Below are 27023 nucleotides of genomic sequence, written 5' to 3' on the forward strand. Positions count from 1 at the left end.
TTATTATAACAACAGCTAAGCAATATGGAGTGCTGTTGTACCGAATAAATGTTTGGTAAAAAAAAAATGCATTGCTATGTTAAAGTAATTGTTCTATTTTCATTTATTAAAATGTTTAGAATTAATTTGATTAGACACCATTTTGAAGATGAAATTAAACTTTAAAACATGGAATTTAGAAAAATAAAATAAAAACACTGGATTTGGAAAAAAAAAAAAAAATCAAACAGATTTCAGTAAGGCCCTACTTAAAAACAATCAATGCATACTTGAGAAACAATTAAAAAGAAAACATGCATTTGTTTTACGTTTATTTTTTTACATTGAAATTTAACATTAAATAGGCTAAAGCAGTGTGTTCAATAGTACATTACCATATTAGCATAATTTTGCTCTTGTATCGATATTGGTATCGAAAACTGAAATTTCACTGGTGTCGGTACCGACTACTGAAAACATATTTTAATACCAAGAACTTGCACGATTACTCAAATCGGAACGCAACACATCGCTTTAATAAAGATGAAAGATACAAGATTATATTTTCAATATTCTTAAAGAACATTTTAAACATACAGTGAGACAGAAACATCCACCTGCATGATTCAGAGATACGTTACAGTCTCTGCAGACTTTTCGTGTCCGTCATAGTGAATACTTGTCATATCAATCTAGTTTCCAGCTGATACTGAAAGCTCGGACTTGTAAAAACATTGTCCACATTTCCAAGATTTTCTCAATATCCTCCTCCAATCCCAATGTCTCTTCAAGTCAGTTGCTGGTTCCAGGAAATCTAGGATTTACGAGCCTTCTTTTCTGCAGGTTCCTTTCTTGTGTAGCGGAAATTCTTCAGGGGATTTTTGCTTCGGAAATTCTTCTGCAAACAAAAGACACAAATAGAGAAACATTTAATCAGGCTGCATAAGTACTACTTTAATGAACATGAAGAATTGTATATCTCCAATAGAGGTCGATTGATTGGGATTTTGCCGATACCGATACGGTGGTTGGAAAGGCCGATAACCGATTAATCAGCCGATGGTTTTTTTAAAGTCTGTTTATAGAATGTAAAAAAAAAAAAATCGTATTCTTTCCTTACTATCACGGGCACAAACAAAGAGTCCAAAATGAATAAAATCCCAGAAGTAGTTGTGTAGTATTCCAAATTCCCCAAAATAACCAGAAAAATTACTATTTTTTTTTTAAGACACATTTTTCCAATAACCGATAGTTCCAAAAGGCAACTATCGGCACTGATTAATCTGTAAAACCAATATCCGTCTAAACAAGCCCTAAACAAACCGTGAACTCTTATTTTGAAATGATAGTGATGAAAAAACTATCGGCATAGATTTCTCAAATAACCAATGGTTCCAAAAGGCAACTATCGGCACCGATTAATCGGTAAAACCGATATATCGGTCTACTTCTAATCTTAACTTGCTTCCCAATCACTAGTAACTCTAGTCAACGTGCCATTATCATTGTGAATAAATCAAATAATGACTAAACTAGTAATAATGCTGTCAAGTTTTTACTGTTAATTTCTATTAGATTAATTGTATGCCAGGAAAAAAACAAACATTTGTTTTCTCACCTTAAAACTGCTTCTCATCACAGCTCCTGCATTTAGCTTTTGCTTTCTGTTCTTCCTTCTATTCAGAGGATTGACAAGACCTTTCAAAGCTGTTGGGACTGAAACAGACATGAAGGAAAAGTGTTTTCATGCCAGATTAATGACGAGGGGAAGATTTTCAGTGAATAATGATTTAAATTCTGTTTTTTTTTTTTTTTTTTTTTTACAGAAATCTATCTTATGGCTTTGGAAGACTTAAATATGGTGCACAAGACATATGAAGTACTTTTATGGTGCTTTTACATCATTTTTGTAACTTGACAGCCCCCCTCCACAGTCACTTCCATTATATGGAAAAGAGCAGCATCAACATTCTGCTAAATGTGTTCTTTTGTGCACCATTGCAACGGTTTGAAACCCATTTTTGGGTGAACTATTCCTTTCATTAGAAAAAAGTAAATCCCTTCTTACTCAGGTAATCGGGCACGTTTCTCAGGTGAGGCTTGATGACGGCAGGGTGAAGGTCTTTGTCGTGTCGTAGCAGCTGCAGGTCTCTGGGATTGTCTTCAAAATATGTCTGTCACAGATAAAGAAAATCATTAGGTACAGTCATTCAACATTACAGAACAGCCAGTTAAAGGAATATTTCACTCAATGTTTTTGTCCTTTTTGAAGCCTGAAAGCTCTTGTCTCCATTTATTGTAACTGCATGGAAAAGAGTGGCCGATACATTATTCAAAATTTCTCCTTTTGTTTCACGGAAGAAAGTCATATGGGTTTTGATACTTCTGGGTGAAGTACTCCTTTAATAAAACGAGCTGCGTTAAGAGAGTGTGTGACAGATCAAACCTTGAGTTTCTCCGAGTTGAGCAGCTCCTGTTTGATCTCTTTCAGTCTGGCCTCCTTCACCGCTTGTTTCGTCACTGATCTCATGGCATCCTGAGTAAATTTAAACACAGAAGTGCTTCTTATTCTTGAACTAAATCATAAACAAAAGACCAGTTTATAATAGGTTAAACTGTTTATTACAGGTTTGGTGACAGACATACCCGACATCTGTATCTGAATCCCTCGATTTCTTCCATTTTAAACCCATACGGTTTTAGTGCACAATCTGTACTGTCTGGACAAAAAAAAAAACATTATACATCTCTTAAAACATCATTAGTATACATACACACACACACGTACAGTATATATATTTATATCCACATATATACAGTGCATTCAGAAAGTATTTATATTTTTCACATTTTGTTATGTTGCAGCCGTATGCTAAAGTGCTTTAAATAATTTTTTTTCACATCAATATACACGCATACCTTTGCTATGACACTTGAAATTTAGCTCAGGTGCATCCCATTTCTCTGAGATGTTTCTACACTTTGACTGGAGTCCACCTGTGACAAGTTCAATTGATTGGACATGATTTGGAAAGACACACACCTGTCTATATAAGGTCTCATAGCTGTAAATGCATATCAGAGCAAAAACCGAGCCATGAGGTCAAAGGAACTGCCTGGAGAGCTAAGAGACAGGATTGTGTCGAGGCACAGATCTGGGGAAGGCTATAAAAAAAAAGTTTCGGCTGCATTTAAGGTTCCCAAGAGCACAGTGGCCTCCATAATTCTTAAATAGAAGAAGTTTGGAACAACCAGGACTCTTCCTAGAGCTGGCCACCCGGAGGTGAACAAGAACCCCATGGTCACTCTTGTTGAGCTCCAGAGATCATGTGTGGAGATGGGAGAAACTTGCAGAAGGACGACCATCACTGCAACACTCCACCGATCTGGGCTTTATGGCAGAGTGGCCAGACGGAAGCCTCTCCTCAGTGCAAGACACATGAAAAACACCTAAAGGACTCTCAGACTGTGAGAAACAAGATTCTCAGGTCTGATGAAGCAAAGATTGAACTGTTTGCATTTACATTTATTCATTTGGCAGACGCTTTTATCCAAAGGCAAGGAATAATACATCTTGAAAATGATGTATGAAAAGTGCTGCATTACAAAGTTTCACCAACATCAGAATAGTATCCAAGACAGATTAGAGTGCAATAAGAATATATCTCATATTTTCTATTATTTATGAGTGAATTGTTGGGAGCTCATGGAAAAGATGTGTTTTTGTAGCTGTTTTTTGAAGACAGAAAGTGAGTCAGCTTCACAGATGGAGTTGGGAAGGTCATTCCACCAACGTGGTACAGTGAAACCAAAAGTCCGGGAAAGTGTTTTGGTGCCTGTGTTGGTACAACAAGGCGGCACTCATTAGCTGACCGCAGGCTTACAGTAGTCCAGTCTAGTTATGACAAGTGACTGAACAAGAAGTTGTGTGGCATGTTCAGAGAGGAAGGGTCTTATCTTCCTGATATTGTAGAGTGTAAATCTACATGACCTTGTGGTCTTTGAGATGTGGTCTGTGAAATTGAGGTAGTTATCGACCAAGCGTTATGTCTGGAGGAAACCAAGCACCACTCTTCACCTAAGCAATACCATCCCAACGGTGAAGCATGGTGGTGGTAGCATCATGCTGTGGGGGTGTTTTTCAGCTGCAGGCACTGGGGAACTGGTCAGGGTTGAAGGAAAGCTGAACGCAGCAAAATACAGTGATATCCTTATCGAAAACCTGGTCCAGAGCGCTCAGGACCTCAGACTGGGCCAAAGGTTCACATTCCAACAGGATAATGACCCTAAGCACACAGCCAAGACAACGCAAGAGTGGTTTAGGGACAACTCTGTGAAAGTCCTTGAGTGGCCAAGCCAGAACAATAAATAATATATAAATATTTCATTAAAAGCTTACATTTTTCAAAAAAGAAAGTAAGGTGGTTAAACCAACACATAGGTGGCTATTCTGTCGTCATGTGATAAAAAAATAACAAATTCATTCATTAAACGTACCCTCATGACAAAGTTTTTAAAAAATATTTTGTTCTGGTCAAATGGAGTAACTTTAAGAAACATTTTGAGGGGGGCCTGGGTAGCTCAGTGGTAAAAGATGCTGGCTACCACCCCTGGAGTTCGCTGAGTTTGCGAGTTCGAATCCCAGGGCGTGCTGAGTGACTCAGCCAGATCTCCTAAGCAACCAAATTGGCCCGGTTGCTAGGGAGGGCAGAGTCACATGGGGTAACCTCCTCGTGGTCGCTATAATGTGGCACGTTCTTGGTGGGGCGTGGATGCCGCGGTGGATGGCGTGAAGCCTCCACACGCGCTGTCTCCGTGGCAACGCGCTCAAGTCACGTGATAAGATGCACGGGTTGACGATCTCAGACGCGGAGGCAACTGGGATCCGTCCTCCGCCACCCGGATTGAGGTGAATCACTACACGACCATGAGGACTTAAAAGCACATTGGGAATTGGGCATTCCAAATTGAAAAAAAAAAAAAAAAAAAAAACCGTTTTTGAAATTTGTGACTTAAACATTAATGGTATTTGTAAAAAATATGTTTTAACTTTTTTTTTAAATTAATGATTAAGATGTGTGCAATCCCATGTATTAAAGGTACAAGTATTAAAATACCATGCATAGGTCTAAAATACCATTATTGCCTTACTTCATAAATTGTGTAATAAATCTGGAAGTAAATATATTTAAAACTTGTGTAATCTTTCACATCATAGTCGACAACATATGTAAAATTATTTTACTAAATAAAAAAAATAAATCATTTAAAATTAGTGCACATAGGGCCGGTACTAGGATGAGATTTTTGGGGGGGCATTTTGACTATTCCGTTGAGCAATAGGTTCTCTCATTTCGCCATCTGACCGGTGTGGGGGGGTGTCAGAAGTTTCTGGGGGGCACAAGAAAAATCTAAGGAGGGCATTAGACCTGGCCATGGCACATATAATATATATAAATATAACTTTTTAAACAGCTGTTTAAACTTGATTTACCTCCAGTTAGAGCATTTTCAACCTCAGCGAGAAAAGGAAGTTCAATTTGAGATATGAAAGACAGTGCAGTGCCGGGATTATCCGCTCGAGCCGTTCTGAAGACAAGCAGGAAAAATCAGGAAATAAACCGGTGCAAATATATCACACTGAAATATTTATGTAAAATATTAACGATTTAGCGCAATAGATATGCAAACCTGCCAACACGGTGGATGTAGGAATCAGCACAAGTGGGGAAATCAAAGTTGATGACGTTAGACACATTGTGGAAGTCGATCCCTCTGGAAACACCATATTCCACGTCTTTGCCTCTGGGAAGGAAAATGTGACATCTTTAAAATCAAAACAATCTCAACACACCACATCATTTTCCCTTGATACGTAAACACGTTTAAATTCATGTGTAATGCACAGTGTTCTTGGACTTCAATTGTTAAAGCATCATACTTCCCACTCTTCCCAGAGTTCTTTTTCTTTTTTCCTTTCTCCTGTGTTTTCTGGGAGCTTGTCGTTGGACCCTCCAGTCTCTGTTCATCTGTGGCGATGATGTAATCGTAGAAGCCCTGATTAAACTGAGCGATAATATGACATCTGGAAAAACAACAATCAAGCCCATTACTCGTTTGAATAAATTAGCACATTGTGACATACAGCACATATATTATAACAAGCAGACAAGATCATATTAAATCTCCACCTGGAGTGAACGGGCAGTTCAGAGTTCAGGACACAAGCAGGAATGCTAAACTGCTCCAGAAACAGTTTGAGTCGGTAACAGCGTTCCACGGTACTGACGAATATGAGAGTCTTTCCTCGAACCAGGTGGAGCTTCAAGAGTGTGTAGACAAGCAGGAATTTGTCCTCTTCCTCACATTTGATGCTGTACTGCTGGAGCTGAGAGCTGTCGGGAAGCTGAGAACCCTGCAGCTTCAGAGTCACCTACAGCAGACAGGTGGACGACAACTATTAGACCCGTTTAAAACATGTGAACCATGACCGATAATGTTTCCCTGTTTCTACACTTACGGGATTATGGAGAACGAGCTCCTTTAGGGCTTTGACATCTTCGTTCAATGTGGCCGACATCAGGAACGCCTGGTATATCTTGGGCAGGTGACTGGAGAGGTGAAAAAAAACAATGCTAATGGATGTTTTCCAGGGGACATAGTTTAATAATTCATAAATAATACTGTACATGTTTACAACCTTATGATGAACAACTTTTTTGTTGTTTTCTAACTTTATAAGTATGTAATTCTGGTTCTGTTTGCTCTATCTCCCTGAAAAAAGTCTAATTTCATTCCACTAGATGACAGCATGTACTATGAAAATATTTTTTCCTCTATCACCTTCCGTCACAATATACAGATCTGAAATGTAGGTGGCGCTCTAATGCAGCTGTCCATAGACAACAAGTGTATATTTAGAGTGCACAGACCTTCCTCGCTGTTTTGTTGAATATCTCAGCTTTTGAGTTGCCTAGAAACTCAATCCTGGTGTCGTTGGAAAACTGAGATCCTCAGCTTTGCGATGACATATAACATTTTATTATCAATAGTTGAGAACGTATTTTCCCGATGACTTGTTTCTACTGGACTATATATTCTGTTCTGAACTTTTGAGACATCACATTGGATTATTCACCCAAACAAGCTCACAGACAAGTAAACAATCTCTCATTTTAAAGAAAACAACCTAAGGTAAGAGTTGATATAGAGTTTGTGGATATTTAAGGCTTACAGATGCAGTGATAAGGGCAGATATGAGACGTTTATATTTATTGTCTTACAGAGATCATATTTCACTTTGTGATTCTTTTGAAATACATTCAAACTGTGGTGTTAGGACAACAAAATAATCTATACAGTCAACTTCCAGAGAACGATAGCTTTCATTTGATATATGAAACATTTTCAACATCATTACAAAAAGGTGGCGCTCATTTGCGACATTGAGGTTTTCAGGTCTTATTTTGGGTTCTGTAAAAAGTTCAGATTCTAAGCTTCCAAATGATACCACATATGCCTGACTTGTGGATCCAGGGACTTTTAATTTGTAATCCTAAACTAATTACACGCTCCTGGCCCACCTGCAGAGTTTAAAAGGTTAAGAGTCTAAATACTTTTTGAGGATCTAGAAATCATTTCACAAGTGGTCACGTACCACAGCAGGCTTTTGAGGTCAGCTTCAAACCCAAACGAGAAGAGCAGATCGGCCTCGTCAATCACCAGCATCTCCAGTGACGAGTGCAGCTGCAGGTTCTGAGCTGTAATGTGACACTGAACACGGGACGGGGTGCCCACCACAATATCAGGCTTCTCCATTAATATAGGCCTACAAATTAACAACGAAAACACTGTTACAAACATTTCAATCCGGTGAACAATTCAATTGAACATAATTATTGATGAAATACATGGAATTTTAACATTTTAAAAAAAGCTAAAATGTGACCAAAATCAGTTCAAATTGTCCATTTAAATGAACTGATTCATAACTCTGACTCAGTGATTCATATGTGTTGTCACTAAACAATTTTCACTTAAGCTATGACTAAAAATGTTTCATGTATTAAAGTGCACCTATTATGGTTTTTAAACGTGTCTAATTTTGTTTTAAAGGTCTCATACAATAGATTTACATGCATCCAAGGTCAAAAAACACTTTCATTTGCTCATAATTTAAATTGCAGCATTACCTTTTTTTTTCCCAGTGTCAAAAACGACTCGTTCAATGATCCGTTCTAAAGGATTCATTCTAAACTCCTCCTTTCAGAGAGCATACTCTGCTCTGATTGGTCAGATGTCCCAGTCTGTTGTGATTGGTCTACCGCTTAGTGTAGTGTTTGAGGGCGGGTAAAGGTGTTCGCGAGTAGCCAATGAAGACCAGAGGCGGGTTTTTTGTTACCAAATTACGTAGGTTAGTACAGGAAGTAAGTCTGGAATTACTAACGACTCGTTTCAGGTGTTCAGAATCGGTTCTTTCTTTTGGGAGTCAATAACTCCATTTGTCATGCCCTTTGATTTTTGAAACTTTGCCTGACTTTTTTTACATTCACAAACAGCTATATAACACACTACATGAAAGGTCATATTTGAAAAACCATAATAGGTGCTCTTTACACTGTTTTAGTGAAATATTTTGGTATATATTGCCGTTTATGACTATGCATAGCAATTTTGATGCATATAAATAAATACTGATTTTTCATTGCATGCTCCCGCTTCAATATAGAACATTTAATTGTCTAATTAAAATAACACAATAAGCTTTGAAGTGAACATAAAAATATGGATGAATATTGTCAATGATGAAAGATTTACAGCATATCCCCTGGAGGTGTCCGTGATTGAATCCTCCACAGAGAAACACGGAGGAATAATAATACATTTTAATAACAAGCAACTATCGGCACGATTAATCAGTAAAACCTCTACGCAAGAGTTTCAAAGTACTTTGCTGTTGTACTGACTTCTGTGCTGATAGATCGGCCTTGCCAGAGATATCCGCCACACGCACGTCTCGGCTGCAGTATGCTGTGAGCTGTCGGATCATCGCCTGCACCTGCTGACCCAGTTCTTTAGTCGGCACCAGGACTAGAGCTCTGACTGCTTGCTCCCGTACAGTCTGTCATCATCAAGAAACATAGTGAGACCAAAAGAGACACATTGAGCCACATATTTACATGTAAACAAACAAACATATCACCTGTTTGGATGTGAGGATCTGTTGGATCAGTGGTACGGCATACGCCGCAGTTTTTCCTGATCCGGTTCGAGCACGGGCCAACAGATCTTTCCCCTCCAGCGCCAATGGAATGGCTTTCTCCTGAATGAGGGTCGGATGAGCCCACCCTAAATCAGCCAGAGCCTGAAAGGAAAACACAACACAATACAATAATATATACTGACACTAGAACAATTGTCTCACACAACAGCTGATGTCATAGAACAGCATTCAAGACTATCATTAATCTGATGAAAATGCTTGAGAGAGACAGACTGACAGACAGACAGACAGATACAGTGGTACTACCATAGTTAAGTGATGATATCAAATGGTAATATAATGGTATATAAAATAGAGGTCGACCAATAGTGGATTTTTTTTTTTTTAGAGGAAAAGGGCTGGTGGAAAAGGCCGATCGTTTTTAGAATTGATTTATAGAATTTATAGAATGTTAAATAAAAGTATTTCATTACTATGATGGGCACAGACATTGAGGCTACAAGAGTCCAAAATGAATAAAATCCCAACCGTTTATTGTGAAACCAAAACCGTGTATAACATGGTTAACTATAAACAAGCCTGGAATACACTTGCTTATGTTGGACTGACAGAGACTTGGCTCTGTTTCAATCCTCTATATTTAAGTAATTGCCAAATTATTTTTTTTAAAGCCTACACTCACTAGATTATAACAGAATGACTATCTATCTATCTGGTCTGTCTATATGTCTATCTGTCTGTCTGTCTGGTCTGTCTGTCTGTCTATCTATATATTTCTGTCTGCCAGTCAATTTATCTATCTGGTCTGTTTATCTATCTATCTATCTATCTATCTGGTCTGTCTGTCTGTCTATCTGATCTGTCTATATGTCTGTCTGTCTGTTTATCTATCTATCTGGTCTGTCTAATCTGATCTATCTGGTCTGTCTGTCTGTCTAGCTATCTAATCTATCTGGTCTGTCTATATGTCTATCTATCTATCTATCTGGTCTGTCTATATGTCTGTCTGTCTATCTATCTATCTATCTGGTCTGTCTGTCTGTCTATCTGATCTGTCTGGTCTGTCTGTCTGTCTATCTGATCTGTCTATCTATCTATCTGGTCTGTCTAATCTAATCTATCTGGTCTGTCTATATGTCTGTCTGTCTATCTATCTATCTGGTCTATCTATCTGGTCTGTCTATCTATCTATCTATCTGGTCTGTCTGTCTGTCTATCTATCTGGTTTGTCTGTCTGTCTGTCTATCTATCTGGTCTGTCTGTGTCTATCTATCTGGTCTGTCTGTCTGTCTATCTGGTCTGTCTGTCTATATCTATCTATCTGGTCTGTCTGTCTGTCTGTCTATATCTATCTATCTATCTGGTCTGTTTGTCTGTCTATCTATCTGGTCTGTCTGTCTGTCTATCTGGTCTGGTCTGGTCTGTCTGTCTATATCTATCTATCTGGTCTGTCTGTCTATCTATCTATCTGGTCGGTCGGTCGGTCGGGCTACATATAAATAAATAAATATATATATATATATATATATATATATATATATATATATATATATATATATCTGTCTGTCTATTTCAGGCAGTATCATCATACTAAAAACAACAATGTATACTAATTTCTGAAATCAGGCAACAACTTTACAAAAAAAAAACTGCTGATATCTCATATTCTTATATTCTGATGCAGACAGACGTTATATAACTAAGACGCCTAATTATTTTACCTTTAACAGGCGATCGTCTAAACCCATCTCATGAAACTGCAGCCCGTCTGTGTCCATCTTCACACGTGTGTTTGCGCACAGACGAGTGAGAGAGAGGTTAAATTCCACTGACGCCTCTCCGCCATCTGCCGTACTGGAGGGGAACTGCAGGACAAATCAAACGACGCGCCACTTATGCAAATAGAGCCACTAATATAGAATAACAAAGACTATAAAAACTCATATGTGTTTTATATCATATATATGTATATATTTATACCGCCCCAGAAGTTGTGTTTTCAGTCAAACGCAGTTTATGCTGTCTGGCACTTTCACCTGTAGTTATAACGACTGACCGCTGGTGTCGCTGATGTCTCAAACGCCTCTTTGATGAACTGACACAAGACAAACAAAAGCATCAACGTGGAGAAATAACAGAACACGGATACAAAATACAAGTGAGTTTACCCTTTTAAATGTCACATTTCATTATTTAACATCTCTCCTAATAGATAATACTTAAATAATGATTTGTGCATAAAGCAAAACAGCACTAAAGTGCCAATAATTTCATGCAGATACAGTCGGAAGTAAAACTGCACAACAAACAGATCATTGCACACCACACTATCTAATAATTCTAATAATAATGCTGTAATATTTAACTATGCATGTCTTCCAAATCATTCAGAATACTTTTTGTGCATGCAAAGGAGACAAGAAAATCTGTTATGGAGACACAGGTATATATATATATATTTTGTCACTTATTATTGTGCATAAGAAAATAAGAAAGATACACAATCTCTTGTTTATTATGTGTTTATTGTTGACTGGTATTTGTGTTTAGATGAGGCAGCGTGTGTTTACCGGGGTGGTCACACAGATGCAGGAGCATCATGGCATTGTTGACAAGGAGGTTCATTTTCCAGTGAGGTTTGTATGGTTGGATATTCTGTAATAATGTCAGGTTGTTGATATAATGTGGGTCAATGCAATATTTGTGTGTTGCTGCAGTGTTGTGGTGGGTCGTGTGCCACTGGTGGGTGAGAAGGTGTTGGTGAAAGCTGTCCAGGACCCCATGAAGCCCGTCGGCTGGACCGCACAGAGAGTTCAAACCCTGAATGGACAGGTAGGCGACAACGTTTCCTCTTTAACACTGATAAAATATTAATTAATAAAACATAAAAAATGACATATTTGCATTTTTGCAAATAATACACATCTTTAAACGGAATATTTATTTTTCAAATATTCAGTTTAAAAATGTGTATTATTTGCAAAAATGCAAATATGTCATTTTTTATGTTTTATTAATTGCTTATTATTTTTCCAGTTTTATTTTTGTATTTTGTTATTATATGAATGTTTACTAATCTGCATACTTTGTGTATCTTATCCTAGTTGCTCACTTTGGCACAGAAATCTCAGCTTCCACTAAAAATACATGACATTTTGCACATAGGTTGTCGACTATGGTGTGAAAGATTACACAAATGTGTTAAATATATTAGATTGACTTCCTGATTTATTACACAATTTGTGAAGTAAACAGAGGCAATATTGGTATTTCAGACCTATGCATGGTATTTTAAAATTTACAGAGCAAGGGAAAGATTAACAGTCATTGATAAAGTTTTACGATTTCATAAAATGAGAACTTTATTAAAAATCGAGTTTAAAAGACGTGTCAAATTCGTAGAAATTTAACATTTGCATCCATGTTGATTTCGTGAATTTTTTGGGGGGGGGATTTTTCCCCTTTTTCTCCCAATTTGGAATGCCCAATTCCCAATGTGCTTTTAAGTCCTCATGGTCACGTAGTGATTTGCCTCAATCCGGGTGGCGGAGGATGAATCCCAGTTGCCTCCGCGTCTGAGATCATCAACCCGCGCATCTTATCACGTGGCTTGTTGAGCGCGTTGCCACGGAGACATAGCGCGTGTGGAGGCTTCACGCCAGCATGGCATCCACGCTCAACTCACCACGCACCCCACCGAGAACGAACCACATTATAGTGACCACGAGGAGGTTACCCCATGTGACTCTACCCTCCCTAGCAACTGGGCCAATTTGGTTGCTTAGGAGACCTGGCTGGATTCACTCAGCACACCCCGGGATTCGAACTAGCGAGTAGAGGTGTATTTAAGTGATTGTTTTGTGAGGGCCTGGGTAGCTCAGCGAGTAAAGACGCTGACTACCACACCTGGAGTCGCGAGTTTGAATCCAGGGCGTGCTGAGTGACTCCAACCCGGTCTCCTAAGCAACCAAATTGGCCCGGTTGCTAGGGAGGGTAGAGTCACATGGGGTAACCTCCTCATGGTCACTATAATGTGGTTCTTGCTCTCGGTGGGGCGCGTGGTGAGTTGTGCGTGGATGCCGTGGGGAATAGCGTGAAACCTCCACATGCGCTAGGTCTCCGCGGTAACGCGCTCAACAAGCCACGTGTTAAGATGAGATTGACGGTCTCAGATGCGGAGGCAACTGAGATTCGTCCTCTGCCACCTGGATTGAGTCACTATGCCACCACGAGGACTTAGAGCACATTGGGCATTCCAAATTGGGGAGGAAAAAAAAAAGTAATTGTTTTGTGTGAATTGCATTTTTAATGTGTTTTTGAATAACTTAATAAATCTGGACAAAAAAGAGTGTTACATCATTGACTAATAATCTGCTCTGTTAAAACCAAAAAAACAATGTTGTTAAAATTAAATTACATTTTAACATTTAACCAACAAAAATTTAGCTTTATGGTTGCAGGATGCATGCAAAATGAGTGCATATTATTTAATCAATCAGTTGGGGCAATTTGTAATTCATTTTGTAATCAATAAAAATTGTCAAGAATATTTAGCCTGTTTGCTTTGTTCTGTGTTATGTTTGAGAATCAACTAATAAAAATGTTAATCTGAAAAAATAATATTTTGCCTGAGCATCAGTCACTTAAAGGAACTCATGTTTTAAACTGATTCTCTTTCTGTGTCTCTCTATCAGCCGTTTAAATCTCCTCCTCCACTGTTGCCCTCCATGTCTTCAAATCTGAAACCCGGGATTTTAGGGAGTAAACCCCAACCACTGCTGAAATCCCCAAAGATACCACCACTGATTCCCAGCATGCAGCCAAATCCAGGTACATGACAGACCGTCCATTATTAAAACTGCTGCAGCATCCTCTGTAATCATGTGGCTTTCTCTGGCGTTGTTTTGTTCATTCGAAGTCTTTTTGTGTTTAATGTCACAGGTGGTATGATCCCGATGGCCCATCACCAGCAGATGCCGTGGAATGGTCCATTTGACGGTTGGGGTGGAGCTCGGAAAAGACACGCTGAGGTTATGGGAGGTCGTAGAGGTGGACGCTGGTGAGTCAGATCACCTGTTCAGTGGCTGTGTTCTTAATGTAATATTAGCTGACTGCAGATGCATACTGCAAACTGTTTATAAAACAGTATGTAGTATGCAACGAGAAATGTTTACAGTCACATGACATGATAACGTGCATGTTTAATTCAGCGAGTGGCACACAGTTATCATCTTCTGGATTGCATAGTCATCTGCTTATTCCAAAATTCGCAAACTATGCATACTGCATACTGTCTTTTAAAAATAGTATGTAGTATGCCGTTTTGTACATGTGTAACTCCTCTTGTCAAATGCTGCCCGTGTTTTTGCTTAGAAAGAACAGTCAGATTGTTTCAGTTATATTTATTCAATGCCTCATTCTGTTCTTTTGCATATTTTTTGTCCTTACTGATCCTTTCGTGTCTCAGGGAGGACGGCGGAGGAGGTATGTGGGGAGGAGACGCCATGCACCAAAAGAGGAAAAGATGGAGGGCCTTGTCAGAAGAGGACATGTCCAAAAAGACGTCCTCTATAACCACACAAAACACCCTGTTATTCTCCTGTTTCTCCAGGGACACGTAAGTCAGTGGACAGTTCAAGGAATGATCCGACTTCAATGTTAGTTAAATACTGTCGACAAAATGGCATAATGTTGATTACCACAGAAAATAATTTTCACTGGTCCTTTTGTTTTGTGTCCTGGTTATGCGTATTACATGGATGTACTATAGTAATAACAGTCAATTATGTATAATTACAAGCAACTAACCCTAAGCCAAACCCTAACCCTAAACCTATAGTAAGTACATGTTGTTAATTAGTAATAATCAGTTATTACTTTTGTAATTACACTGTAACAAGGACACATTCAAATAAAGTGTAAACAAATTGTGTTTACAGCAACGCACACTCAATGGAAGTCTATGGGGCAAGCGTTCCGGAGGGTTTTAAAGCAGAAATGTGCAGCTTGTATTTTTGCTAATGCTCTAACATGAATTATTCAGTCAAAATGTTTATTATTTGATCTTTGAAGTCGTCGAAATCGTCCTTTTGAAGTGGGACTACTTTTTTAGGTGGATGAATTACACAGTAGTCAGTGCTTTCCAGATAGTTCCATCACGTCCCTTTATGCTTTCCTTTGCGTGTACCGTGGGAAAGTTACACGCTTTACTGGCATTCCGTTGCCATGGCAACAAGAGTTTTTATTTAAAAAAGGGCAAAAATCGCGGTAACAGTGAGGCACTTGCAATGGAAGTGGATGGGGCCAGTTCATAAATGTTAAAATACTCACTGTTTCAAAAGTATACTTAAACATTCGTAAACTTTATACATGTTAACATGATTTTAGTGTGATAAAATCGCTCAGTGTAAAGTTATATGCAACATCACAACTTTATTGCCATGACAAAGTAACCCTGTAATCTGGTAACCTTGTAACGCTGCTAAAAATCACACACACGTTAACACACATATTGTTTACGTTTTGTGGCTATACTTTTGAAACAATGAGTATTTTAACGTTTATGAACTGGTCCCATCCACATCCATTGTAAATGCTTCACTAATGGCAATTTGTTTTTTTTTTTTTTTTTTTTTTTTTTTTTAAATAAACGAGGGACAAAATAATTTTTTGTGCCTCAAATGCAGTTGATTGAGCTCCACATCTCCTCTTGATGTTTTCAGCCAGGCCTGTGACTGTCTGGAGCTTCAGCGGCGGTACCCTCATCTTCTGGTGCCCTCAAACCTCGTCCACCTTCAGTTGTCCTGGACAGAGAGTTTCCCGCTCACACGGCCTCTGCCTCTGAGAGGACCCTGTCTGTTTCACATGGGCTCACGGCAGCCTGAGACCGAAACATCTGTCTGCAAATCCACAGATTCTACAGTCACCGTTAAGGTACCTGACAGACACATTGTGTTTTGACTATCAGCATTAAGTCTGGTCCACATGGCAGCTTATTCTGGCAAAGAACAGCCCACTTAGACAGGAACAGACTGTTTCACGGACATAACTTTGGAAACAAAGCAGAAAATGCAGTTCTGCTCGCTATTAAGTGTCAAACAAATCTTTAAGTATCTTTGAAGTATTTGATGGTGTGATTTGAGGCATCGTTATTTGTTTTGAGATTTCATGACTGTGATTTCAGACAGTTCTTACCCTTTTTTTTTTTTTTAGGAGTGAATTGAAACTGATCACTTACATTCTCGCTCCTGAAAACATTGGCCAAGTGCAATGCTGTTATTGTTTTCTCTCTACAGGTTCTGTTACTCTCTATGCCATGCCTAGAACACTTTTATTCACAGTGTTGTAACATTTCAAAGGACGGCCAGACGCTGAAGGAGGCTGTACATCCTACAACACTACTCAAAGTAAGAACGTTCTGTCGTAAATAGAGTGCAACTGTTGGAAGTGAATGGGCAATTTTTGGAGGGTTTAAAGACTTTTTAATGTTCTCTTGTTTACTAAGGATGAAAAACATGATCAAACTGCTTTTATATGAAAGTATTAAACAATAATAAATCATTTGCAACAGAAAATGTAAATTAATAACAAACTCACATCTATGGCTGTATATATGGAGAAGCATATACTTATGGCGAATACATAAGCATAGACCATTATTTGTACAATCTCAGTGCTCAGTTTTTGCAGTGCGTTTTTAGTTATGTAACCCGACTGTTGCGCTGTAAACTTCTGCGTTCACCATACATGTACTTCAAGCAGCTATAAACTCCTGTCATTCTTAAAAACCCAAGCGTTTTTAAAAATACTCTCTCTTTGTGTGCGCTGTAGTTCATGTTGGTGGACAGTGGAGGTGAATTGCAGCTCCCAGGAGGTTCCTGGTCACTCAAACTGGACGGATCAAACCCGCTGAAGGACAGCTCGACTCTAGTCAACACTGCAGTGCGCTGCATAAAGACTCAAGCCGCTCTGGACCTGTCAGCCTGCACACAATGGTCTGTCTCTATACATGTACCCATAAACTTCAGGTGTATGATTCTCAATATGTGAATTTAATAAATAGGTACAGTATATCTCTAATATTTATTCATTAAACAAAGGGCTCATTTACCCTAATATTTACAATTGAATTGATATTTTCCCAATATATTTGATATTTTATGTATTTTAATATTTTAACATTTTGTCTTTATTACATAATAATATTAATCTAATATTTATTCATTGAATAAAGGGCCCTTTATTTACCATAGAATTGACATTTTGTCAATATTGAAGATTTTTTATTATTTGATATTATATAATATTTAATATATTTTAATATTTAATACTGTATTAATAATATGAATCTAATATTTAATATTTATCTGAATGTATGTATCAGACAAGGGGCTCATTTCCCTTTATCATAGGATTTATATTTTGCCAATATTTATTTAATATTTAAAATGTAATATTTGTTTAATATATTTTAATTATTATTAAATAATAATGTTAATCTCATATTTAATATTTATCTAATATTTATTAATTAAAAAAAGTTGTAATTTCTCTATATTTACCTTTGAATTTATATTGGTCAATATTTATTTAAGATTATTTTTATTTAATAGTATACAATATTTTAATATTTAATATTTATTTAATAATATTAATCTTAAATATTTATCTACATTTATTTACTAAACAAAGTGCTCATTTCCCTTTATTCACCATTTAGTTGATATTTTGCCAATATTTAATATTCTTTTATTAAATATTATTTAATATTTGTAAATTTAATATTTATATAATATTTATTCATTAAAATGGGCTTATTTCTGTTTAAGTGTAATTTATTTTTTGCCAATATTTATTTAATATTCTTTTATTTCATATTCATATTTTTAAAATATGTAATATGTAATAAATAACCATATTAATCTAATATTTAATATTTATATAATATTTATTAAAGGTGTAATTTCTCTATATTTACCTTTGAATTTATATTTGTCAATATTTAAGATTTTTTTATTTAATAGTATACAATATTTAATATATTTTAATATTTAATATTTATTTAATAATAATATTAATCTTGTATTAAATATTTATCTACATTTATTTACTAAACAAAGTGCTCATTTCCCTTTATTCACCATTCAATTAATATTTTTGCCAATATTTATTTAATATTCTTTATTAAATATTATTTAATATTTGTAAATCTAATATTTAATATTTATCTCATATTTATTCATTAAAAAGGGCTTATTTCTCTTTAAGTTTAATTTATATTTTGTCAATATTTAAGATTATATTTTATAATTTTATTTTTTTTATATTTAGCGGGAAATAATGTAAAGTAGGACTTGATTTTTTCCATCAGGATTTGATTGGACTTAAACATGTTAGGCTGTGATATCACTGGTTAATATTATTTGTCCCCACCACACGGTCTTGATTACATCACCAGGAAAGAAGAGGCGTTTTAAAGGCAGAGAAAGCTGTTATATTTGGATGAAAAATTCTGAAAACAAACATTTATTTTCTTTAGGATATTTTCTGATGATAAATTCCAGGTCCAGTCTGTTTTGAGTTGTGGAAGATGTTGCTGGAATAGAATTAGCTTTCTTTCCTCTCTCTAAAGGCACAGGATGGCAGAGTTAAGATATCTGTCCGGAGAGAAAATGGAGACGGTCGTGGTCTTGTTGCCAGATGTTTGGAATCTAGTGCCGACAGAAGAAGAGTGGATGAAGTTACGACAAGAGCAACAGGTACAGACGGCAATAACAGTGAAATAATGTTTCAAATCACATGAAAGGTGTCTTCCGGGTTACCTGTTTTGTTTTTTTGCTGACATCCAGGATGATGAATCACCTCTCCCAGATGTCCCGTCTTTGGTTTTTCACCCTCATGCTGGACTGAATCTGTCTGTTGTGTCTCTGTCATCACTATTAGAGCCCCAGACAAGAGACTGCTATGAGGTGTGTAGTTATTTCAATAAACAGAACAAACCCTACTGTGTGAATTCACCATCAGAAATGAACAAGCTTTTGATTGGAAAATACAAAGATCAGAGCATTTAAATTCAACATGAAATCAAAATTGACCCTATTTACTTTCTTAAAGGAATATTCCGGGTTCAATACAAGTGTAGATCAATCGACAGCATTTATGGCATAATGTTGATTAGCATAATTTTGGCTCGTCCCTCGTTTATTTTCAGTAAAGCACTTAAAATGGAAGTGAATGGGGCCAGACCTTAAACGTAAAAAAATACTCACAGTTTCAAAGGTAAAGCCACAAGACGTAAACAATATACATGATAACATAATTATAGTGTGATAAAATGCTTGCTAATCTTATTTGTGTAAAGTTATATCCAATATTACAACTTTGTTGCTTTGACGACGTAATGCCGGAAACCCTGCAAGCGATTTTATCACAGTAAAATCATGTTAACACACATATTGTTTATGTCTTGTGTCTATACTTTTGAAACAGTGAGTATTTTAATGTTTACAGATTGACCCCATTGACTTCCATTGTAAGTGTCTCACTGTAACACACATTTGTGCTTTTTTAAAGAAAAGGAGGGACACAAATGCTGCTGATTGAGCTTAACTCGTACTGAACCCGGAACGTTCCTTTAATGCAGCAAATGTAAAACATTTGAAACTTGTATCATGCAAATAATAGACCATTTGCATGTTTTTAAACTGGCGTGGATGTGATGTCGTGTGTGCATTTTGCTTATTTTTGTGCGGTGGTTTTTATCAGGTTTGTCTGATGGCAGAGATGTTCAGTGAGATGCTGCAGAGAGATTTCGGGTTTCAGCTATATCAGTGTCTGTGCCGTCTGCCGAAGGGTCCCAGTGACCCTTTGATCTGTGACACGGAGGACAACAGCACAACCACGGTACACTCGAATAAATGAACTTTCACTATTGCCAGTTCTACTTAATACTCCCATGTTCATATTACTAAAAAAAATCATACTTAAATTAACTGAAAATATGTGTCTTGTCAGCGTTACATAATCCATTTGCATTGGGACAACATGAATATTTTTGGTCTGATTTGGTTTATTTACCAGCGTGCTTTGAAAGGGACTTGACAAGGAAATGAAGTGTTATTTCATGTGTCTTTGTGCAAGAGGAAAATAAAGGGGGAGATTTAGAAGAATTTCTGTTATGTTGTAGTTTTGGGGGTTACCATCATGGAGCTTGAGCCTAGTTTGAGGACCAGTACATTTGGAGTATTCTAGATATTGCTTTATCCATTGAGCTATTGCTGTGCTAACCATAGCATAGTGACCAAACTGCACTCAGTAGTGCTTCCCACCAGCATGTGTTTAGCATGCTAACATACAGTAGCGGGCATATCATTGATTTGAGAATGTTTCAAAGAGCATCTTGTGTGCTTCAATTAAAAGCGAGGAAATGTTAAAATGCTCAAAGTCACACATTTGCTCACATTTGCTCACATTTGATTTGTGACCTAGAAATAGTGCAGTATTATAAATATTTCCTCATTTTATGCCATAACGTTTCTTTGTTGTAGTTTTTTTTTTTTTTATCCCAAAACTTTTTGTGTATACTGTTTTTGTGTTTTAACCCTTCCATGCAGTTGGCAAATTAAAGGAATATTCCGGGTTCAATACAAGTTAGACTCAATCGACAGTATTTGTGGCATAATGTTGACTACCACAAAAATTCAAGAAGCAGAAGAAGCTTAACTGAAGAAATACTCACTGTTTCAAAAGTATAGACACAAGATGTAAACAATATGTGTGTTAACATGATTTTACTGTGATAAAATCACTTACTAACCGCATCTGTGTGAGGATATAGGCAATTTTACAACTTCGTTGCCATGACGATGTAATGTCAATGTAACAATATAAGGATGGGCAAGGAGGAGGCGGGAACCGGCTGAACAGTCAACGTAAAATTTAATGATATAAATGAACTTAAAACGACGTAAAACAAATGAACAGACACACATGCAGCGCGGCCGTCTGCGCCTCTCTCGAACTGGCGCCCCCGGCTCGTCTTTATCCCCCTCATGGCTGATTAGCCTGATTCAGGGCCGGCCGTGTGTCCTCATTGCCCGGCCCCGCCCTCCTCCTCGTCACAGTCAACAAACCCTAAAATGACTGTGAAAATGACAATTTAAACAACTTTACAGCTCAAATAATACATGAGTTTTCGACTCGTCCGTCCTTTTCTTTAAAAAAAAAAAAAAAAGCAATAATCGAGGTTACACTGAGACACTTACAATGGAAGTCAATGGGGCCAATTTTTGGAGGGTTTAAAGGCAGAAATGTGAAGCTTATAACTTTAAAAAAGCACTTACATTAATTCATCTGTTAAAACTCGTGTATTATTTGAGCTGTAAAGTTGTTTAAATTGTAATTTTTACAGTCGTTTTAGGGTTTAAGGGTTTGTTGACATGACATCGTCATGGTAACGAAGTTGTAAAATTGGCTAACTTTACACAAAATAAGTTAGTAAGTGATTTTATGACAGTAAAATCATGTTAACACAAATACTGTTTATGTCTTGTGTCTATACTTTTGAAACAGTGAGTATTTTAATGTTTACGAATTGGCCCCATTGACTTCCATTGTAAGTGTCTCAGTGTAACCTCGATTGTTTTTTGTTTTTTTTAAGAAAACAAAGGGCCAGTCAAAATAAATTTTTGTGGTAATCAACATTATGCCACAAATGTTGTCGATTGAGCTTGACTTGTTTTGAACTCAGAATATTCCTTTAAGTTGACGTAAATCGGTGTTAAAATTTTAAATGGGTTAAATTGAACCTGAACCGCATTCAAGGCTAAAATTAAAATTGCTTTTGAATCCAAGATTTTCAATGTGGTCTCAGAGTTTTGAACTCCACTTTTCTCTCTGAAGGACGATGAGCCCAAAAAATCTGACAAGCAGCAGCAGTCGAAAAAGAAAATATCGACTGATGTAAAGAAGACAAAACTGAAAGAGAAGGATGATGAGAAAGACACAGATGAGATCTCGTCTGAAAAAGATGGTCAGACGAGCAGCACGTCAGACAATCAGCTGACCAAGGACCATGTAAGAAACGACTCGTTTACGTTTGTGTTTGTATCTGAACCTCGTCTAATGTTTCCCCTCAAAACATCGCTCTGTCTCTGTGGTTTCAGGAGCGTCCTCCGGGCTGGACTGCAGAACTTCCTCGTAAAGTGCTTCTGTCGTGGGTGTTCTTTGATCGACAGCTCGCAGGAAGTCTCCGAGAGCCGGATCTGCTCAACATCCTGTTGTCTCTCGGCCTGTATCTCAGTCCTGCTCAGGTGTGCTTCCCGTTCAAATGTTTCTCCGAATTCTGAAAAACCATTTGTAGTCATTATTCCCACTTCATTTTGTTCTGAAACCTAGTGAGCTGCCTACCTAGAGAGCATTCTAAGGGGCCGTTCACACAGGATGCATTCTTGCGTGAAATCTATTAATCTTAGAAAAGCCATTATAGTCGGAAAGATTGACAAATTCAGTTGCAAAATGACTATGATGGGCTTATGTTCAATAATTTGGAAATAAGAAAATAAATTGCCTTCTAAAGCCACATTTTGTATTTTTGTATCAATGCTTTACTCGTTTGCCACAATAATGTAATGTATTTTAATTAGCTGAATTATTTACATTTTTAATATATATTATATATTATATTTACAGTTGTTTAAATATATAATTATATTGAGTTATTGTTATTTGAGGGCCATTCTCAGCAAATATTCATATATTTGATTAATTGCGATTAATTGATTCGATTAATCGGCATATTGTAATTAATTTGATTCAAATTTGTAATCGATTGACAGCACTAATATACAGTGTATACATATATATATATATAATGTGAAAATAAGTAAATTAAATACAATTATTGCACAACTGAAGTTCTTTGAAGTTGGTATTTGGCTGATCTGAGTAGGAAATGTTCCCAAAGTATTAAAGGTATGTCCCAAAGTATTAGATACAATTTTTAATAATCAATTAGTTGAATTACTAAGAAGAGAAGAACACAAAAAAGGATTAGAAATGTACTATTTCACCCAATAGTTATTTATATTTGATATTTATGTATATTTGGTTTGATTTTTAGTGGCATTTGTTTTTCCCTTTATGAGGGCAAATGTTATCGAATCATGTAAAAATATACTGTGTGTCATCTTTTGATGTCAAATATTTCAATTTAATCTATTTATTAGCATAAATTCTCAATCTGTGTAGTTAGATCTTTATTTTATTCAATAATATATATATATACCTAAGCCAAGGAATATCAGGTTACAAATAAAATAAAAAAATAATTACAAGGATTTTTAGCCCCCTTTTTGAAATTCGGGGGCATTTTTGTCGCATTTTTGCCCCCATTAATTTCCGTTCCTGATTAGATCTGGTTCTTGTCCTCTCACTCTTTCTGTCTTGTCCTTTCTCTCTGATTTCCCTTCTCTCATCAGGCACAGGATCTAGTGAAAAAGACGATGGTCGGTGGTCTTTGTCTCTACAGAAATCTCTGCAGTCGCTGGACAGACACGAATCAGACAGACAGCAGCGTCACTGAGGAGGGTGTGTGTGCAGCCAATACTCAACGGCAACAAATACATGTATAAACACATTCGTCTGTAGCATTATAAAAAGTCTCTGTGTGTTTCTCTCAGGAAATAAAGCGCTGTTACCCGGTCCGCCCGGTAAAGAGAGAGGCTCTGCCCGACGCTCTAGTGCCAGTAGTAACCCAGATCTAGTTAACTACAAAGGGAATGTCATGAACATACCAAACCTACTGCAGTCTCTGGACAGCAGCAAAGCAACACAGCGTGAACTTGAGAAGTGTATCGCCACACTACAATCTAGACTTGGTAAGACAAAGTCAGATAAATAGCGCAGTCATCTCTTTTTAGGAACTGAGATATGACTGAAATATTGTGATGAGCTTTTTTTACACTAGGGGTACACATTTATTGGTTGACCATATTCTGTATCAGCCAATATTTACTTTTTTTATATTAATGGCATCACGCTTATTATGCAAATGTTCAGGGCTTCTGTTAAACCGTTATTTGCATTTTCTACCATATGTTATATTTTGATGCCTGACATCACTTTGAAGCATGTAAAACTCTAGATTGGAGCTTTATTGTGAATAAAATGTAAAAATAATAATAATAATAATTGTATAATAATAGTTACAGTAATTAGGTGTTAATAAATAAATATACATTAATTTATTATGAAATATATTAGACATTAATGATTAAATAAATAAAACATTTTGGTAAATTATTATTAGGATCAGCCAAAACTTTTCAGCTCATTAAACAGTTATTCACATTTTCTTCTGTTAAATTAGAATATTTTGATGTCTGATGTCACATCATAGATTGGTGCTTTATTGGGAATATTTAATTGTATTTATATATATATATATATATATATATATATATATATATATATATATATATATATATATATATATATATATGCAAACAGGTGTAACGGTAAAGATTTACAATATTAGATATTATGTGTTATTAGTAATAATTAAATAAACACCCTTCACACACCTGGCTGGCTGTGGACAGGTGTGTAGGATACATTCATTAAGATGATGTAGTAGTTTGCACATATTTATTAAATAGCAATGTTCTTGCAATTTAAAAATAATGATTAATAATTATAATTAAATAGGTGTTTATGGGGGCCTGGGTATCTCAGCGAGTATTGACGCTGACTATCACACCTGGAGTCACGAGTTCGAACCCAGGGCGTGCTGAGTGACTCCAGCCAGGTCTCCTAAGCAACCAAATTGGACCGGTTGCTAGGGAGGGTAGAGTCACATGGAGTAACCTCCTCGTGGTCACCATAATGTGGTTCTCGCTCTCGGTGGGGCGTGTGGTGAGTTGTGCGTGGATGCCGCGGAGAATAGCGTGAAGCCTCCACACGCACTATGTCTCCATGGTAACGCACTCAACAAGCCACGTGATAAGATGCGCGGATTGACGGTCTCAGACGTGGAGGCGGAGTCACTACACCACCACGAGGACTTAGAGCGCATTGGGAATTGAGCATTCCAAATTGTGGAGAAAAAAAATAAAAATTAGGTGTTTATAAATATATAATAAATTAATGTAACTTATTATTAAATATATTTTACATTAATTATTATATAAATAAACATTTTTGGTTAATACAATTATTATCGGCTCATCAGTAATGTCCCCTGTGTACATTTTTACACTTGGATCGTTCATATTTGAGTTTTGTTTTCTAAAGTAAGGCCCTTCCGTTTTGTGTATCTGTGTGATTTAGAGGCAGCAGAAGTGAAACAGGCCTCTGATCAACAGGAACAGAACCAACACAAAGAGCTGAAGAGAAAACTAGAAAAAGCCGAGACACTCAACAAAACATACAAGAAGAGTTTGAAAGAGAATGCCAGTCAGATGAACTCCATCATTGAGATGATGCAGAAAATGGTTGAACAGGTGAAGTCATAAAGTGTTTCTCTGTTTACATAATTACGCACAGTATTTGTACTGATTTTCATTAATCCACCATGTTTTTGCTCTTTAGACAACAGCCGTCTCAAATACAAAGGAAGTAATGGATGAGAAAGTGTAGAACTCTGGAAACGGGCCGCATGGCAATGCAATAGTGTTTGGACCAATGAGAAGACCTGCAAAATAAACTGAAATTCAGTGTCTCTACTTGCTTGTATATTTGCTTGAAAAAAACATCAGGTTCTCATTTTTAGCGGAAGTGTGTTTTCATGCGTCATAGAAAGAACTAGATCCTGCAGTTTCATTTCAAAGGTTTTATTTATGATAAAAAAGCTTTGATAGATTATTTTAAATTGTATATGCATCGATCCCAGCTGTATGATTGGACCCCAGATTATTTGGTTTGTTAGGAAGGGAAACTTTAGTTGTGAATTTATGTTTCTATTCTTTTTTTTTTTAATATGGCAGCTATCAAAGTATGATCCGTCCATAAAATTAACAACATCTCAAACAAAGTAACTGATATGAAAACGCTTTCTGTAATCCCATACAGTGGTTATATGCCTGCTCCTGTTCTGTATCCAAGTGCAATTTGACTCTAATGTAAAGTTAGGAAAGACATGTCTACTCAACACTGGTTTGGTTTTACAAGAAAAGCTATCTTGGATGAAGCAGTTTATGTCTGCTCAAATGTAACTTTATTATAGATTTGTTATCGTGTAATAAAGCATGAACTACGGTTAGAAACCATCACATAATAATTACTCTTAAGTGTTTGTATGAGGATAGTCTGCTATTTAGTCTAGACTGAACAGTTGAGTTCAGTCATTCAGGAAATATTGCCTGAATTTAATATCATTTGCAGTTAAAATAGCTTTCTGCCGACTCCATCCAACAATCCCATTTTGCTACGGATTGAGAGAAGTCTAAAACAACTGTAAAAAAGTATAAAGGTTTGGAAACCAAGATGTCAACTTATTTGGATATAATTGGCAAAACTATAACTTTTTCTCAGGGACCACTTATACTGTATACTGTAAAAATGTTTAATTGTCTTCCAGGATCAAAAAGATTATTTATGAGTGAGTAAAGCTGACCAAATAGACTTCTATCCCATGCAAAAAATATCTTATCTTTTTTTGTTCCCTTTTTGATTCATTAGAAAGGCCACATTTTGTTGGCAATGTACATGCCCAATAAATCTCAAGACCTCATGTTTAAAAATGTATTTGTATGGATTTATTTAATTTTTTGATAAGTCCCAACAGGTACAAAAATACCCCTCACCTCATCATTATTAATTAATG

At 36.6% G+C, this 27023-nt stretch overlaps 2 protein-coding genes across 3 annotated transcripts; one reads left to right on the plus strand and one right to left on the minus strand.

The window, feature by feature from the left end:
* Positions 1 to 280: 280 nt before the first annotated feature.
* On the minus strand, positions 281 to 11005 carry LOC127433079 (probable ATP-dependent RNA helicase DDX56). The gene is made up of 14 exons (XM_051684731.1): positions 10924 to 11005; positions 9182 to 9343; positions 8946 to 9100; positions 7637 to 7807; positions 6500 to 6590; positions 6171 to 6412; positions 5921 to 6064; positions 5671 to 5784; positions 5474 to 5568; positions 2626 to 2699; positions 2426 to 2515; positions 2048 to 2153; positions 1598 to 1695; positions 281 to 877 (listed from the first exon to the last, which is right to left on the minus strand). Exons 1-14 carry the CDS (start codon positions 10978 to 10980, stop codon positions 794 to 796), a joined length of 1683 nt encoding a protein of 560 aa, XP_051540691.1. The 5' UTR covers positions 10981 to 11005; the 3' UTR covers positions 281 to 793.
* Positions 11006 to 11291: 286 nt separating this feature from the next.
* LOC127432942 (cell cycle and apoptosis regulator protein 2-like) lies at positions 11292 to 26926 on the plus strand. Of its 2 annotated transcripts, XM_051684482.1 has the most exons (19): positions 11292 to 11360; positions 11594 to 11645; positions 11753 to 11838; positions 11920 to 12034; positions 13897 to 14032; positions 14144 to 14261; positions 14670 to 14819; positions 15925 to 16135; positions 16498 to 16608; positions 17033 to 17196; positions 18834 to 18960; positions 19051 to 19170; positions 19967 to 20104; positions 22103 to 22276; positions 22366 to 22512; positions 23680 to 23788; positions 23881 to 24078; positions 25529 to 25701; positions 25790 to 26926. In XM_051684482.1, the coding sequence occupies exons 2-19, from the start codon at positions 11634 to 11636 to the stop codon at positions 25835 to 25837; spliced, it is 2337 nt and encodes a 778-aa protein (XP_051540442.1). In that variant the 5' UTR covers positions 11292 to 11360; positions 11594 to 11633; the 3' UTR covers positions 25838 to 26926. The 2 variants fall into 2 exon arrangements, with proteins under 2 accessions (XP_051540442.1, XP_051540443.1); XM_051684483.1 differs by lacking the exons at positions 11292 to 11360; positions 25790 to 26926 and having other exon boundaries at positions 25531 to 25691.
* The last annotated feature ends 97 nt before the right edge of the window (positions 26927 to 27023 follow it).

This window comes from Myxocyprinus asiaticus, chromosome 42 (assembly GCF_019703515.2).
Source record: "Myxocyprinus asiaticus isolate MX2 ecotype Aquarium Trade chromosome 42, UBuf_Myxa_2, whole genome shotgun sequence".
Taxonomy (NCBI): domain Eukaryota; kingdom Metazoa; phylum Chordata; class Actinopteri; order Cypriniformes; family Catostomidae; genus Myxocyprinus; species Myxocyprinus asiaticus.